Source organism: Gavialis gangeticus, unplaced genomic scaffold (assembly GCF_001723915.1).
Source record: "Gavialis gangeticus isolate Ggan-Ray unplaced genomic scaffold, GavGan_comp1, whole genome shotgun sequence".
NCBI lineage: Eukaryota > Metazoa > Chordata > Crocodylia > Gavialidae > Gavialis > Gavialis gangeticus.
Window position 1 is genome coordinate 31552295 of NW_017728998.1, and position 18226 is coordinate 31570520.

General features: G+C 43.0%; 1 protein-coding gene across 2 annotated transcripts in view; it reads left to right on the plus strand.

Moving 5' to 3' along the window:
• Nucleotides 1–930: 930 nt before the first annotated feature.
• The window catches only part of HEATR3 (HEAT repeat containing 3), a 34713-nt gene continuing 17417 nt past the window's right edge, over nt 931–18226 (plus strand). Inside the window, exons 1-8 of one of the 2 annotated variants that reach the window (XM_019505686.1) lie at nt 931–1314; nt 4289–4461; nt 5115–5202; nt 6328–6440; nt 6797–6906; nt 9566–9706; nt 11092–11375; nt 16852–16942. In XM_019505686.1, the coding sequence (XP_019361231.1) occupies nt 1312–1314; nt 4289–4461; nt 5115–5202; nt 6328–6440; nt 6797–6906; nt 9566–9706; nt 11092–11375; nt 16852–16942 (1003 nt within the window). In that variant the 5' untranslated portion in view covers nt 931–1311. Of the gene's footprint in view, nt 1315–4288; nt 4462–5113; nt 5203–6327; nt 6441–6796; nt 6907–9565; nt 9707–11091; nt 11376–16851; nt 16943–18226 lie in introns of those variants that run through there. The other variant, XM_019505687.1, reaches the window with a different exon arrangement.

Here is an 18226-nt window from a genome sequence, read left to right on the forward strand (position 1 = left end):
AGGGGGGCAGCCCCGGCCGCGCCTCGGGCCGGATCCCCAAGCTCCTCGCCGCGCGCTGCTGGGGCCCCGTGACAGCTGGGCCGGAGTCGTGCCCCCTTCTGCGGCCGCAGCGCGGGGTTGGGGCTGGGCCACATCCCCTCACCCTGGGGCCAGGCGGTCCCCGCCCCTCTCCTTGCTGCTGGTGGTCCCTGCTGCCGCTGACAGAGTCGGATCAGGACCACCCGCAGGATCTGGCCTGCAGACATGGCCACTGCTTATGCAGCCCACCAGGGGAAAAGGGTGAACTCCCCTGGTTTAGTCTAGCTAGTGCGATCTGCATTTTCCTGGGCACAGGGGTCTCTGATCTGCTCTTCAAAACTTATGGCAAAGGAAAATCCGCTCTAGGGTGCTTCTTGCCTTGCTTCCCTGGTAGTTGGAAAGTTTTTTCTAATAGCCTAAATCATCTTTGTTGCAACGGAAGTTGCTCTCCTCTTGTCCTGTCCTGTGGGGGCAATTGTTCATCATGTTCCTTATGGCCTCTGGCACATGTTATATTTGCCATGTGTTGCACACAACTCTTGGGCAACGAATCATAACATGCCAGGTGTCAGACCAGTTTATTCCTGGATTAAAAGGGTGGACCAGCCATGAAGTTGTTGCTGGTTGAAAACATTGGCAACGCATAGGGGGTGCATGTGAACCCCCTGAGATTGGCTGCCGGTGACGTTGTCAGCGGCACGTGCGGGCAGTCACCACTTGCCATCCCTCCCCGCTTGCTGCCAACACTGCCACAGCTGCCTGCGGGAGCTCCGTGCTCACTAATGCCGCCACTACCTGTGAGTGCTCGCCATGCACCTCCAGCCTCCAGGGGCATGCGTTGCTCATGGCTGTGGCGCAGAAGTATCTCCCAATCATTTGCCCTGTCAACATGTTAAAATTTAATATTTGCCATGGGCCCTGTGGACCACCTTCACTGTCTGTGTATTTTAAAGCATGATGCCAAAACAGTGCATATTCCTCTTGTGGCTTATTCATCCCTCCTGGGGAAACAGCACAGAGGTAGTTTAGCCTTTTTGAAGTGATGTCTTGCACACTTGTATGTGTTTGTGAGCCACTAGAACCCCCAAATCTTTTTCTGGGCTTCCCATACATGCAAGGGTTCCTAGCTTCCCCACCTCCTAATAGTATGACATTATTGACTTAAAGCTAGATGAAGAGTTTTAATACATTTTAGCTTTTTAAAAACTAAAACATCTTTTATTATTTGCAGAATTAATAAATCAAAGCACATGGGATGCCGCGGTTAGTAGGCAACCACTGATCCTCTGGATCATGGTATGTGCATAAGAAGTCTAGTCACCAAGACTTTCAACATGTACCCTTAGGCAAGAAAGAGTATGGAGTGGCAACTGCCCAAGACTTACTGTCCCTGCTTTAGACCATTGAGACAGAATCCAAAGGCCAGACCGAGTCCAGATGTTTAGTGCCTCAATGGTTGTAGCTTCTGCTAGAGAGGGACAGACGGGGTGGATCTGATTTAAATCAAAGTAATTTAAATCACTGATCAGGAAGCCTCGGTTTAATTGTTGTTTTCTACAAAAAAGTGCATTCTTTTTGTTTGATATCCTTCATTCATTCATTTAACTTCTTGAAACTTTGCACTTTTAGAGAAAGGTAAGGACTGTGTACACAAATTTGCAGAGAGAGAAGAGAGCTGATAGCTAGGTAATCAGGTCTGTTATTTCTCATCTCCATACACTGCTGTTAACAAGGATGTTATCTCTGGAGAGACAAATTCACAGTTTGAGAACTGAAACTAAGCATCACATTGATACTTAATGGGATCTTCTAGGCTGAGCACTGAGTCCAACAGAATAGAGTAGTTTTCTTTAATATTTACTAATCTATAAAGGAGCTTCTGGGAACCCCATTAGATCAGGCCCCTGATATAGTCCATGGCCTGTTGTGACTTACTGATAAAACTTTTCTAAAAAGGTTACATGAATATATTGTCTCAAATGTTATATAATTAGAAGTTATAATCCCTATTCCATGATTATGTCTTTGAGCTTTAACACATCTTAGATTAAAACTACCTTTATATCGGTTGTTGGGTTTTTTTTTTTAAAGTATCTTACCAAAAAAATAAAAAATTTAAGAAATCTGATATTTTTTTTTTTTTTTTTTTTTAATCATTACTTTTTATCCAGCTTGAGAACAAATAAGAACTGCTGCTGACTGCCCAGTGTCTCAGCAAAGGCACATTTCTATCAGGGTGATGTCCCTTAGCTTTTCTCCACCCAAGGAGTAGCTACAAGGCAGTGGGGTTCAGGATTTTGAGGTGCCCTGTACTTGCCTTGCTGTGGAGGTTGCAACATTGTGGTATATTCTAGAAGAGTAGCCCCACCCTGTTGCCCCCCAGGCCCTCCAGTTGGATAAAGTTTACAGTCATACCCTGGACCCAGGCCATGCTTAGTGCTCTGCTAATCCAATTCTGTTTGGAGTTGCAGGTTTTTATACTTTGCTAAATGTAACTTTTTCCATCAAACATGATTTCCAGACATCCTAGTTCTCTCTGTTTTTAAAATAGCAAATTCTCTCAGAAAAACCCACTGCAAACTTTTTAATTAAAAACCCAAAATCTGTGATGAAAGGCCACTATATATACAGGTATCAGTTGAACGCAATGTTTTATTGATAGATTTACAGTTTTAAAGCAGTTTGGAAGCCTACCAGTGCCTCAGTCACTACAAAAAAATACATTCTGAATACAATACCTTTTGGCATTTGATTTTGGATTTTTCATCATGGGAAATCAGAAGTCCTGCTGTCCCTGTCACTTATCAGGCTGCCGGTCCAGCTACAGTTGTCTCCTCCTCTCTCCCCACCACTAGTTTGTGGTGCTGAGCAGCCCTGATATAACATTACCTCTCACTCCCAAGCCCCAGTCTGCCCCAGCCCTACCAGTGCCCCTCACTCCCTGACTACTTCCAACTTGCTCACTCCCAGCAGCAGCTCCCCCACCACGTCTTGGTGCACGGGGTGGGTGTGTGGGGCTTGTGGGTGGGTATGGGGTTTTGTGGTGGGGGGTTGTGGTGCACACTTCCCACTGCCGGCAGTTCAGCAGCAGCAGGTGGTGGGCCCTCAGGGCGCTCATGGCTGTGAGAGCCCTTGGCAGTGTGTGCCTCTGGCAGAGTCCCAGGCCCTGCATGTGCTGGAAGGAAGCCAGCCTGGCCTGTCGGCATGTACCTTCACACCAGACCAGGTTGGCTCCATATCACCAGATGCAGATCGCAGCTCTGCAGGTGGGAGCTGCTCGCCATCGGGTCGGGTGGCCTCTGTATCTCCATGTGCGGCTTCCCACTGGAGTGCTGGAAGCCCCACGTGGAGGCACGGAGCTGGCTGGCCCAGCCCGATAGCATGTGAACCAGGAGCTGCGCACCATGGAGCTGGGTGGGCTTTGTGCCTCCATATGCAGCTTCCAGCACTTCAGCAGGAAGCCACATGTGGAAGTAAGCAGGAACCCGCCTGGCTTGATGGTATGTGACTCCGTGCCTCCATGTGCAGCTTCCTGCCTGGCCTGATGGTGCACGTGGAGGCATGGCATAGTGTGCCATTGGGTTGGGCAGGGCTCCTGCTTGCCTCCACATGCTGCTTCCTGCTGGAGTGCTGGAAGCCCTGTATGGAGGCATGGAGCCAGCTGGCCAGTCCAGTGGTGCAGAAATTTGGCACCCGCCCAGGTCTCTGGCACACTGCAGCATCCCCTGAGTTTTAGTGCTGTGCTGTGACCACCGCTGCCTCCTTGTGGGAGTGGGCGACAGGGCAAGTGCCCTGGTGCTTAACACTCCTAGGCACCTGCCTGCCCATCCCCACCCCTGGTGGGGCATGGGCATGCTGCCTGGGTTCTCCCATGCTAGCCTGAGAGCGCCTGCAGACACCTCCCTGCTCCCTCAGCCCCCACTCACAAACCCTCGCCCTGTCCCCCTCCCCCCCGCCCTGCTGGCTCTTCCCACAGTCCACAGCTTCCCCAGCCCTGACTCACAGCCCCCCAGCACTGCTGGAGGGGGTCCCCAGCTGGTCCCTAGCCCCCTACAAGCTCCATTTACCCCACAAGCTCCAGCAGGAAAAGTGAGCCTGAGCCAAGGCCATGCTTCTTCCACATGTTTCTCTGTTAAAATGAAAAATCTGCATTTTTTTCCTCTGGTAAATTGGAAAATCCATGGGTTTGTTTTTCTGTTTTGTTTTTCCATGGGAAACAGAACCTGGATCCCTGATGATTTCTAATCATCCTTGCTTGTATCTATTCTAGCTGCAAAACCCAAGTGCTGAAGTAAGGGAATTTGCCTGTGCCAGCATTTCAAAACTGTTGCAGCAGAAGCATACAATCCCAGATTTTCTGCAGAGAGATGTTGTCCGGTGTTTAGGCCCTATGTTGCTAGATCAAAGTTTAGCTGTTCGTGAGACAGCTGCTGGAGCTCTCCGGTAAGCATTTAATAAATAAAAAATGTAAGAATGCAATACTTTGATAGATAGCTAAGACAAAGGGCTTCTAGTATAAGAAAAAGAAGAATGTCATCTTTCCAATTTTATCCTTAAAGTATTTCTACATTAAAAAATATTATAGACCAAAGTTGGTGATGTGTATAGTAGCATGTAGATTGTTAAACAAGATATTTTTTTTTAGAAGTGAAACCTAGAATATTTTTTAAATCAGTTACAGTAGAAGTAATTGTGGTTTGCTTGCATTTTACTTTTTTTCTTGCTTCCTCTGTAGAGTAGGACAGGTTTTGTTTTGTTTTGATTTTTCCTTAGGATCCTCTAAGCAAATATTCACCCACACTTTTGCTGCTGTTTTGGCAGCAGGCTATTGTCAATGTCCTGATCTGCCTGGCTTTAACCTAGGGCATGTTAGAGGCTGTTCATGGTATTTTGGGTATTGTATCTCACAGTTGAGTGTGACGGTTTAACATGGTGATTATGGGCATCCCTTAATGGGGATTAACAGAGTCTCTTGCCTCAGAACCAAAGGGACTGGATTTGATGACATAGACCCCTTCTAGTTCATTGTTGCTAAATACATTTCATTTAAAATAAAGTCAGGTAACATCTGATTAAAAGCATTTTACTTCTTTCAGAAATCTCAGTGCCTGTGGAGGCTTTGAAGTTTGTGATGACATGGTGACTAAAGATATCATGACACCCCTGGTAGCACTTTTGAAAGAGGTATGCCTGTTTCTTTACTTCCAACTTTTTTTTTAATTGTCCCAGTCACTAAATTTTTCCCTTTCGAAAATGGGTACAAGACCTTAATTGTATCTTAACACTGCAACACTGACAGGATTACACTAGAGGAGTCGCTTGAGATCTGGCAAGATTCATGCGTCTCCTTGTCTTAGTTTTGTAAATGGCTTTCTCTTTTATTTTTAATTGATATCCAGCAAGCAGATTTGGAAAGGATGTCCATAACAACTTTCCTTTTAAGAATTGCAACTAAATCCTTTCCAGAGAGGAACTCTTCAGGCATGGTTTGTTTAAAGAGCCCTAGAGGTAAATTTAGAGATTCTAAGAAATGACTTGATTCTGTGTTATTTGCCAGCTTGTATCTATGTAGTGTCCCAGAAGTTACTGGGACTTGATGTGGCTATAAAAGCTTTATGCTGATAGATATGACTACAAAATGAGAACTTGGGTTCCTGGCTTTGAATGTTTACCTGTGTGGGACAATTCAGATCCACCTTCAAACTTGCATCCTATCTCTAACAAGTATTACAGTGATGAACAACATCTACATTAATGACTGAATTTACAGTTGAAGAAACTACTGTTTTTGTAACCATGAGCAATAAATATTCTTAACATCTTTAATTATTCTATATAATTTCTGTTTGGTCTAGTAGCTAAGACACAAAATTTAAAGCCAAGTCACGGTTCCATTTATCCATTGACCTCATTGGTTGCTTTCCCCATTTACGAAATGTGGATAATAACCACGTTAGTAAAGCACTGTGTGACTAGTGAGTGCGTTTCTAATTAGTGTTGTCAAAATTAATGGAAATGTGAAGACAGTGTTTGTAAGTAACATGTATAGCAGAGTTCAAGGTGTAAATTTGTTAAACATTTGTTTACCAAAAATAGCGCTCTTGAAAACTACTGAATGGAAAACAGATATTATACCAGGTGATTTTTGTAAACATTTGCTGCTCTCCTTTAGAAGGTAACCATTTGGCTTTTACCCGACTCTTCCTGTGGAGAATTGCATGCTAGCTGTAAGATGTTGACCTGAGATCTTTAGTTTGCTCTGCTTCTAAGTGTGCCTTTCTCTTAGCTGGTCTGTTTGTTTGCTTACAGTGCAGTGCTGGACTCGACCCCAACCAGGCCTCCCCAAAGAAATGCAAAGATACAAACAAAAATTATATTGAAGACATAGCCAATGAGGCTGTTAATGTGCTTTGGAATGTATGGTAAGCACTGTGTAATTATCAAATTGGGTAGGGCTTTTCCTAATTATTTAGTTCCCCTGAAAAAATATTTTCCCTAGGAATATATTAACTGAGGGAAAAGGGGAATAACTTTCCTTGTGTGTGAAGATCAGTGCAATAACACAATGATTTAAAGACCATTCATATCCTCTTTCCTGCAGATACCTGTCTGCACAAATTTCCATGCAGTCCAAATGACCTTTTGTTGGTTGTAACATTTCCTCTCTACAAATTCTGTGGATTTTGTATATTCATTTGTTTTGTCTTATAGAACTCTGTACTTTGACTAGCAACATTTACTTTAATAAGTATTGTATTATTCTTTGTTTATATATTAGTGAGTGCAATGGCACAGCAGTATCTATATTCAATAAAGAGGGTTGTTTGGATGCCATGTTACAGTACTTGAAGAAGTTCTCCACAAATGTAGATCTGGCTATCTCTGCAGGTAAGTGATGAAAGAGGATGGTAGTGATCTTAATGTAGTTTAATTTTTTAAATGTAGAGATGTCTCATGGCAATTCACAGACATTTTAGGGATGCTATACATTTACAAATGGAAAACAAGACTTCAGAAAAGAACTTGAAAATGTGTGACTACTAATGAGGTTGAATTTCTTGTGCTTGTTTCTTCCACTGCAGTTGACTATTTCTATGGGAGGAAAAGTATTGTGGACATTCAAAAGATGTGAAAAACTGATTTATGGTTGATCTGTCTTTTTTCTTTGTTTTTTTGCCTAACCAGTTTCTTTTTCTCTTATATATAGTCCATCAAGGTCTGATCTTGCAAATGCTTCTGTATACGAGTAACAGAAGTCAATAAAGCTAATCCTATAGGTGAAGTTATTCATGCAGAAGTATTTGCAAGAGTAAATATGTAATGCAGGCTAACCCCAGATTTGATCAGATTAGCCATTGAGACACATTGCTAGTGTGTTCTCACACCTTCCTGGGTGCCTTTCAATCCCAGACCCCTTTCTGCTGACTGCTGCTTGACCACTGTGAACAGACTGAGATGCTCCAAGCTGACCCATGAGCTTTACCCATCTTGCCCACATCTTGTCAGCTTTTAATAGAGGGGATTTTGCCACCTAAAAGAATCACACCTTTGTCTGGTCACGTGCTCAGAAATTTTAGATCCTCCTTTTCATAGAAGAGGACTGTTTGTGTGGCCAAATGGTCTCTAGTCACACCTACCACTGACAGTACTGTTATAAAAAAATAAGAATGTTTAGTATAAAAACAAGAGCAATCATAAGAAATCAATAACCATATATGAAGATGCAGACAGAAAGATAAGAATAAACAAAAGAAGATAATAGAATGACGATTTTACCTTATCCCTCCATCTTAGCCCTAAGGTCTAAGAATGTAACTCTCACTTCTCAGCTTCACAGGTTAGAAAGCAGCTGCTGCCTCTGATCATCTTCTCAGGGTACCCTCAACTTCTGCAGCCAGAACACTCAGCCCCTTGGCTGAAGATCTAAAGTCATTTTCAGTGTCAGAGAAGACTAAAAACAAACACTTGCTCTCATGGCAAGACTTAAGGATGGTTTCTTATCTGGCTGTTTACATATATTACATACATACTATATGTATAACCTCCTGTCCCTTAGGGTGCATCTGTTTTATGAGAGCAGAAGTCTTTCCTGCTCCAATTATGACACAGTATGTGCATCCTTTCAGACACATCCTAAGGATACCTTCTCTTACTTAATTTCCCCACTGTGAGAAATATCCTTTCCTGAATAGCCTGTTCCCAAGTATTATTCTTGCTACAGTTCTCTCCTTTTACAATGTAAATTCGTGGTTGTCTGCAAGGGCCTCACTCAAAGGCTTCAAATCAGGTTGGCAAGGGTCAGTTTGACTGGCCATTAAACAAAGCTAAGTCAGATGCTAATTCTCAATGATTACTTCTCTCAGTTATTTAGGCTTGAATCATCTCCCAGGAAAACTCACTGTCTGAGGAGTAACACCTAAAAATCATTATTAACTTATGAAATCTAGGCCTACTAAAACATGTAAACAATACATTTACAGTAAAAGCTGTGTTATCTGGCACCTTAGAAACCAGTGTGCTCCATTAACTGGCCTGCCAGTCGACGTAGCAAAAGCGAAACCGGAAGTGCCTGCTGTGGCACTTCTGATTTTGCCGAGCCCCCACAGCCTGGGGCAAAGCAGCCTCTGTGGGGCTCGCCTCCCTGTCCCCTGGCAAACTGACACCAGGGAGGGGCAGCGGTGCACCAGACGCGGCGGGAGGGGCAGCAGCCCAAACAAGGAGAGATGCCTGTTTGGGCCTCTCAGGTAGCCGGCATATTTGGTTATCTGGCACCCCTCCATTCCCCATGAGTGCCAGATAACAGAGCTTTTGCTGTATAACAAATGCCACAATGCAAAGAAACATAAGGATGTGGAGACTAAATACAGCTTGACATTATCCGTATGTAGAGACCACATATACCATATCAGTAAAATGAATTCAAGAAAACGTGCATGACATTCCACAAACACCTCTAAATATTGTGAGTTTGTAACAAGGTCCTTATGTCACTTACTTCTCTATATGCTTCCTTAATTAAGAGCAAAGGAGAGGATTTTTTTTGTTAATACAGTAAAAGCTTTGTTATCCAGCATGAGTGGGGTAAGGTGGGTGCCGGTTATCTTAAATTCCAGTTATCTGAGTGTTATACCCTGCGCAGCCAGGATCATAACTGGCCCAGCAGGCAGGTAAGTTTCTTTCAATCTACTTTTGTTTTATCTGTGCACTAGGCAGGCGCAGGCTGCAGCTGTGGGCTGGGCTCTGCTCCCTGTCTCTGTGCCTCACTGCTGAATGTGGCCCGGTGTGATGTGCCAGGCCAGTCCTGCCGCCTGCCTGGAGCATGGCTGAATAATTTATTAACTTATTAAATTCCAGTTAATAAAGTATTCTGGTTAGTGAAATCCTGGTTAACACAGCTTTTACTGTATAAGAAAATGATTGATTGTTAGGTCAGTGTGGTATCACAAATTACTTTTATCCTGTATTTGTGAAATAGAATAGCATTTAGAATGATAATACCCCCTCAAATTAGAGAAAACAGTATACTTTTCTTCTTTTGTCTCAACAGCAAATTGTCTACAAGCGGTGACAGAAGATAATCCAGAGCTTCTTTCTTCTTTCAGTTCTTCTGCACATCAAGTATTGGAATCTGTAATGCTATCCTCAGATCCTGCCATGGAATATATCCTTTTAAGGACACTGGTGGCAGGTATAATTTAATGGGACATTATAACACATTTCAGATGTGAAATGTAGCAGCAGAGCTCAGTATGCATAAGACTTGTTTTTTTCTTATGTTAAATCTTTAGCAGCAAATTTATGCTTTCATAGTGCCAGCTAGAAGTGAGGCCTTGGTAAATTGTTTGTAAGTGTATTCTTGACAGATTGCCTGGAGTTTTATATTTTCATTCCATTACCTTCTCATATGAGATACCCAGTATATTTAGAACATACTTGAAAACTGTTGTATATTCTGCCCCAATCTGGCATGAAGTTAACAGTTTATTTGTTTCTACTAGTGAAGCAAGGCAGTAATATTAGACTGTTCTGATCTTGACTTATTGAATAATTTGAAAACAGACTTTGAACTCACCTTTAGCCAGAACAGTTATTAAATGTAAACATTTTTTAAACAATTTCTAACACAATTAGTTTGGTCACTATAAGCAGGGTCAAACTGTTGTACTAAAATGGAGATTTGGAAAATAGTTTATCAATAGTTTGGCTTGTCTAGACTGACCAACCAAATTTTGTCTGAAATTGTTGAAATAGTCCAGAAACTGTTTTCATAAGTTGTTTTTTTTTTTTTTTTTTAAACCCATCTGCTGGGAAGCAAAAGCTAAAACATCCCATCTTGTATTGATCTTTCTAGGTGAACCAGTGATGATTTTTTTGGCATTAAATGAAATTAAGAATCCTCCTGTCTTAAGTGTACAGTTCTTGGAAGGGAAGGATTTTATTGAATTATGTTTCATTTTGATTACTTACAAGCATGATACAGAATAGAAATAAGTTGCTTATTAAGGAAGAAATATGGAATTAGGATAAAAGGAGCTGCTATTAAGAAAATAAGGTGTTTGAAATTAAACTAATTCAAGTCTTGGTGGCTTACCTATATCACAGTTTCTACAGAGCAGTGCTGGTGACATATTTTGTTCAGCTTTCTGCTGAGGTTTGCCATAGCTTGAGGTTTTAGTCCCAGACTGTTTGCAGTAAGTTTGTGCTGCATCTCTTGCTGTTGCATATCTCAAGTTTATAGGAAGATCCAGAAATTTTAAGCAGGAATAAAGAGTCCTTATGTTCTTTTAAAGGAAGCAGTTATTGCCTTGTAGGAAGGAATTAGAAATTAGAGTTGGGTTCTGTTCCCAAGATTTTTTTGGGGAAAATCAAAAATTTCTTTGTGCTTCAGATTGTGCTTAAATTGGGAATAACGCTTTTATCTTTAAAAATACTTGAATATTCTGAGTGAATGATGTGATTATAAAAGATGAGTGTGAAAATCACAGCTTGTACTAGTTGTAAAAGCTTATGGCTGCAAAGAAATCATATATTCTATAGTTTTAAAGGGGTTTTGACACTGACTCTCTTGTTTAGGCACTGGCTGGAATATAAAAGATACTATACCATCCAATAGCTTGGCAAGTACAGTTAATGCTATGTTGAAGATTTGCTCAGAATCTTTAGCAATAGATGCTGGTGAAACTATTATTCAGATGAAAGAAGCTGAAACACAACGGTTAAAGCTTGCTGCAGAGGCAGAAACTGAGGAAAATATGGATGACGTGACAGACAAATCTATATTGAATGAAGATGTTGAAATGGAAGAGACACCGAAAGGAAAAGCCAGAAGAAAAAATAACGTTCTGGATCTGCTTCCAGTAAGTATGGCAGACTAGCTGACAGGGTTTCGTGTAGTGTTTTGCTTCTAATTTTGTTTTTGATTAGTTGTTAGTCAGCTTCACTTTTCTGTCTAGCCTTATTCTTACAGATGGCTGGACGGTCTTAACTGAAATTCTCCCTAAAAACTGAGCCTACAACTTTTTTTGTTTTAGTATCACAAGTCTTTAGGAAACGCTTGAAATTTCAACTGAGAATAAAGAACTCCCATGTCTTTCTGAAGGAAGCAGCTGTCCCTCTGAGGGAGGGATTAGAAACTGGGAGGTTCTGAGTTCTGTTCCTGGGGCCACTGGCAGACATTACACTTAAGACTTGCTTAGCCAGTTAATGAACCTGGCCACATGTTCATGCAATTAATGGTACGCTAAAACGTGGAATAAGCCACAAAATTATAATACATTTTGTGCAGTAATTTTGTGGCTGGCTCATTGTGCCTTAAATGGAACGTTTGGCTAGGGTGCTCCAAGCCCTCTGAGAGCACTGGGGCCTTTGAGGGGCCTGGTGCCCTCCCAGCATCAGAAGTGCCAGTCCACTGGTCAGCACTCCCAGCCTTGGGAGCTTACTGGAGCCCTTGAGGGCTCTGATGTGCTCTGAGGGCTGGGAGAACCTATCAGTGAGCTGGTGCTCCCAGCGCTGGGAATGCTCTGCTTTTTAAGGTGTAGTAGGAACCAGCCACGGAATCATTACACATTTGTGTTTCTGATCAGGTCCCAAGGCTAAATCTGACTGGCGTTCCCAGCCATGGGCATACTGGGTAGCCAGCCTGCAACTTGCTGTGATTTCAGGCTCCCCCTGTACTGGCAATATGGTGTGACTGGGATCTGATCCCCAAACCCACAATTGGACTTTCTTTCATGCACATGTGGCATGGCAGGAGGTGCTGTTGTTGGGACTGGGGATCAGATTCCATTGCACTACCGTCTCCCCCCCCCCCGCATTCTTCCACAAGCCACACACAGGTTGCCCACGTCATAAATTATAGTGTCGGAAGGGACCCAATAGATCATTGTGTCCGACCCCCTGCCCCTGGCAGGAACGAGGACTGAGGTCAGATGACCCCAGCCAGGTGATTTGTCAAGCCTCCTCTTGAAGACCTCCAAGTTAGGTGCTAGCACCACCTCTCCTGGAAACCCTTTCCAGACTGTGGCCACCCCTATTGTAAAAAGAAAAGTCTGTCTAATGTCTAACCTAAATCTACTCTCCACTAGTTTGCACCCATTATTCCTAGTTACTCTCTGGGGCGCTCTGGTAAACAGCACATCCCCAATTCCCCGCTGTCCTCCCCTGATAAATGTATAGATGGCTAGAAGGTCACCCCTCAGCCATCTTTTGTATAGGCTGAAGAGATCCAGATCTGTCAACCTCCCCTTGTAGGGTCTTTCCCAGAGACCACTAATCATGGGAATGGCTCTTCTCTGAACCCTCTCCAGATCCTCCATGTCCCTCTTGAAGTGCGGTGCCCAAAACTGGACACACTACTCCAACTGCAGCCTGACCAATGCTGAATAGAGGGGGAGCATCACCTTCCTCAATCTGTTGGTCATGCATCTGCTAATACATGACAAGCTGCTTTGTTGATGGCCTCGTTACGCTGCCGGCTCATGTTCATCTTGGAGTCTGCTATGACTCCAAGATCTCGCTCAGCCTCATTTGTGGCAAATGTGCTGCAAGTTGGTCACCCTTGATTTGGAGAATTACCATAGCAATTCAGTTGTGGCAAAGACATGCCTATTATTTAGCCTGAAATGCATGCTGAAAACTTAATTGGGAAGGTTAACCCCAGAAATAAACTGAGTTGAGTCAGTTTGGAAGGTGCATCATGGAAAAGGACAACTTTGAATGAGACTGATTTATATTGTCTGTACTGTAACAAATAGCCTGCTGTTGTTCTTACACATAGATAATAAAATGATAGAGAATCTAATCTCTGGAGCAAAATGTGATTTGGGAAGAGGGGCCAGCTCTCACAAAGGCATTGGGATTTTCTGGAATAAAAATGTGGATAGGTCTTAGCAGGAACTTCAAAGGTTGACTTTATAGAACGTGAGGCTGCTGTGTTTTTTTTGTTTGTTTGTTTTTGTTTTTTTACCTTGCCCTGCAGCCTGTGTGCCCTCAACATCCATATCTTGTAGGAAATGTCTCTAAGCTATTTCTAAAGTATAATATCTCATGTGACACTTCAGAGTTGCTGTCAGACATGGTCAACTAATGGCATTCAAACATTATCCCAGTTACTCCGGGTTTCATTCAAGTAGACCTTGCAGAAAATATGAGGAACAGTTTTTCTTGTTGCTTCAATGACTGAAACAGCTATGTTGAATTAAGCACTGGTATAGAGCCTGAAGTTGGGCCTGGTTTGCCTCGTGTTCATTTTTAATAATTTCCTTATTGAATTGCTGCCTTCCAATCCCAAGCCCTCCCATGATTTGCCCCTCTCTCTCTCTTCCCTTAGTCTGGAGGCTACTCAGTGTTAGAGCCTATGAGCAATAACATTCTCTTACATAAAGTCAACATTTGCAAAATTTCCTATCTCTTCTCCACCTGTCTCAGTCTCTACTACTCAAATATCTCATCTTGGCTTCAAAAGTCTCTTTGCCCAGCAAGTCCTAATCCCTCTATTGCCAGTCCAGGTTCCTACATCTCCCCTCCTCTGCAGCTAGTACTAATTTCTAACCCCAGCCAAGTTCTGGCTCTTGTCCCTGTTACATTTGGGCAGCTTTCACCGCCAGATAGCTTGGGCTTGTTGAGGGACACTACTAAGTACATTGGAGAGAGAAATATTTCGGAGGCTTGTAAGGTGAATTTGGCCAGTTTTTCATGGCAGAAGGTTCATTCTTTATACTAGGCCCTGCTTCAGAGCTTGGGGTAGGAGAGTTTTTTTTCAAAGAAAAGCTCACCAGCATTTTTAAAAATGGGAAAGCAGTATACTGTATTTACTTGAATATAAGATGACTCCCCCTCCCCCCACCTAATAATTAGATTCTATAATTGGAAAAATTATAATTTCCAAGCATCAAATCTAATTATTGGAGGTTTGCCTTGAATTTGTTGCCCTCTCACTGCTACAGCAGGGAAAATAAAACGGGGGTGAGGTAGTTCTTCTGCCCTCAGCCCCTCTATTTCCTCCTGCAGATCTTTGGTCTCCTCCTTACTGTCAGACCCTAGTCTCCCTGAGTATGTAGAAGCAAGGAGCAAATTTGAAAACACTGATCTTGAAATAAACATACCTGTAGTAATTTACATATAGACTTTGTTCACCTAGAATTGATGCATTTTGCACTTTTTGAAACTACTGCAAGTTTTAGCACAGGTACTTTTGTATCTACTTACAAACAGTACAAGGCGAAAGAGTTACATGAGCTAAACTACATACGATATTAGTCCAAAGCCAAAAACCTTATGATTTACCATGTAGTTCATTTGACATGGGCCCCAATGAACAGCAGTTAAGGCAGGGTGGGCAAAATGGTGGATCCGGCTGGCAGCTGGACTCAATTTCTCAGCAGACCCTGCTACATGACTTGGGCCGGTCTCCATAGAGACCCCAGCCACAGTTGTGTTGTGATAGCACAAGGCTGGTGTTGCCATGGAGACCAGCCTCAGCTGCACTGGCAGGGTGCAGAGCAGGGCAGAGGGCTGCTCCAGAGCCGCTGGGATCTTGTGGCAGGGGCAGCTTGATTCAGGGCCAGGGCAGAGCCATGATCTGTAGCCTGCACACTCTGGGCAGGGGTGCATAGGAAGCAGACTGCAGCTGTGCTGCAAGGAGCCAGGGCATAGCCATGATCCACTGCCTACGTACCCCTGCCCAGAGCATGAAAGTTGTAGATCACGGCTCTGCCCTGGCCCCAGACCAAGCTGCCCCTGCTGCAAGATCCCAGTGGCTCTGGAGCAGCGCCCTTCCCTGCTCTGCCAGCCTGGCTGGGACCAGTCTTCATGGCAACCCCAACCTTGTGCTATTGCAACACATGCTAATTATCCCCCACTCATGACTGGAACCTGGGTGTTTTTGTCACAGTCTTGCCATACTCCAAAAACTTATATGCAGATGAGACGCAGGGCAGCCTGGTCCAGATCGGCTTCATGGAGGGCAGGGCCACACTAATCAGATGTATTGACAGAAGGATTCTGGGTGATCTATTTAGGGCTGGTTGCTGATGTTTGACAGACATTTAAGGCTGTTGTAGAAACAGGAATCATTGGAAATGGGAAAGAAAGGGGGAGCTCAGCTCTGGGAGTGTTGAAGAAGTTAAGATGTATTCAGTTCAGTGGCTCACTGTAACTTGAAAAAAAGTTGGCAGTACCTAGAATTCCCCAGGGTGAAAAGTCTGGGGTGGAGGATACTTGCTGGTTGCAGTACCACGTACGGTGTTTGAATGATTGAGCTTTGTTAAGTCAAAAGGATTTGGAACTGATCTGGCTAATCTGACCTGGAACGTGAAAACATTTCCAAAATATTTAAAAAAATAAATAAAAAAAAATCTTGGCCTCTGGCACCAAGCGGAGAGTGTCTGGGCTGGCTCTGGTCTTCTCAGTGTTGGCCTGGTATTGTAGTACTTCCAGGCCCGGTGCCAGTTCCATGTGGAAGGGACATTTGTCTGTTTTTTGTTTGTTTTTGTTTGTTTGTTTGTTTGTTTTGTTTTTAAAGGACACACACACCACACACATGTCCCCATCAGCATTTTTGGCACCAGAAGAGGGTTTTGGAGGCTGTTCCAGCCTCTCTTAGAGTGCCAGCTTGGTATTGCACTACCTGCAGGCCTGGTGCTTGTTGCCTTCTGGGAGAGTAACTGCCTGTCTCCTTTTAAGGGACACACACACACACACACGGTTCCTATCGGCATGTTTGCCCAATATGGGCCATGCTAATGGGAACCTGATTAAATGCACTAACACACTGCTTTTGGCAGCAGTGTAATGATAACTAGTGTATTTAAAGAGGTTTTCTTGTATGTAAATGTAAGATGAGGGGGTTTTGGGTAAAAAAAATTGTATTTAAGGAAATGTGGTAGTTTTCCATAGTGGTTTGCTCAGAAATAGCTCTGAAGCGTTTTGGCTGAGAATTCCAGTAAAGTTTACTGTGAGAGAGCCCCAACATGTAAAATTCCAGTGCAAATGGGTAGTGTCACTTTTAAACAAGTCTTACGCTAATTAAAAAGTTAGTAGGCTTTATTTTCTCTTCAGAAAGAGGAAGGACAGATCAACTCCTAGATCTTGATGGGTGGTGAATTAGTCCTTTAAACATGATACTTCCTGAACGACTGTCACATTAAAAACTACTACTCAATGTTACAGCTCTAGCATGAGACAAATTTCAAAAGTTCCTGTTACTTCTATTATGCATATTTTTTTAATCTGTTTTTGCTGGCAATCTAGCTAATTCAAAACCAGAGTGCCCTAAAGGGTTTCCCTCTAATTAAGTTTTTTTTTTTTTTTTTTTTTTTTTTTTCCTTTTGGTAGTCGGATAAATTGGAGCTGAAACAAGTGACAGCTTTACTGATGGCTCAGCAGACTGCCCTGGAAATCATTGTTAATATGTGCAGTAGTGAAGGTATGTAGGCAGCTTTTCATTGCAAGCATTAACATAGCTTTTGTTGTTAGTAACATGTCAAACTTATTTAGATGGTTTTAGGATCTTATCTAACTTGGCCTAATAATTATCTCATCCTTAAAGATGAACAAATATAAATATGTGGCCCTTAATGCCCCTTATGGTGCATGAGTCTCAAAGCATTCATTTTGACTATTTTTTCATTGCTAATTCTATATGTATGTTTCAAACTTCCCTCCTGTTTGGTGTAAGATCTTCACAGACTAAGGCCAGGTCTTCAGTTAAAAGTATTACTGGTACAGCTGTGTTGTGGGGATGGCGCTTTTTTTATGCTGTTGCTGTGCCTGATGAACCAGTATAAGCTATGCTGAGGGGCAGAGAGAGAACACTTTTTACTGCTATAACTGCATCTAGATATTGGCACAGTTGTCCTGGCAAAGCTTTTTGGTATAGTCAGGCTCTACAACTCAGGTTCTCTTCCACCAGCAGTTGAAGTTCAAGTTTTGAGATTTTGGATGGTGCTTTTCAAAAACCCACTGTTAAAAAGGAGAATGTGGATCTGGAGTGTGTCTCTCTCTCTCTCTTGGAAAACATGTTAAAAGGCAGCTTAGGAAATGCCTTTAATTTAGGAGCTGGAGAACTAATTTTTTTTGTTCGTTTGCTAGATTACAGAAAAAAAAAGACTGATATTAAAGAAACAGAATAATGTTGAAAAATTGAGTGTCTGTCTTGTGGCCTGTCTGTGTAAAGAATCTAACTTGGTGGATTAGAATCTCTTATTACTGCAAAAATACTAGAGAATTGTGTTTTACATTTGGGGGGGTGGTTTGCCTTTAATAGTAGTTGTATGTAAAGCTTTCAGGCGTGTTTGTGTTTCCTCTGTTACAGCCATTGAAACTTTCTGTAGCAGCTGTCTGTGAACATTACATTTTTTCTCTAAGTCTTTAAATAGAGTGCTCTTTTTCTTTTATATGTGTCCTTTTTTTTTCAGGAACTTCCCTAGTCATCTTGCAATTGTCAAGAACAGTTTTCAGCAATATAAACCTCCGTCCTGCAGGCCAAATGTGGCCCACAGAACCATTGCACGTGTACTGCAGGGCTCCCCACGGGTACAGACATCTGGCGGCATGGGGGTAGTTGCTATTAATATCGCCACTGCCTGCCCCCTGCCAATTTCTCAGATCCCAAGCCCCACATACATGTTGGGAGCCAAGCTGTGTGCCCTTCCCTTTGTAGGGCTGGGGCCAGTGATGCCCCTTTCCTGTGTGCTGCTCCCGCCCCTCC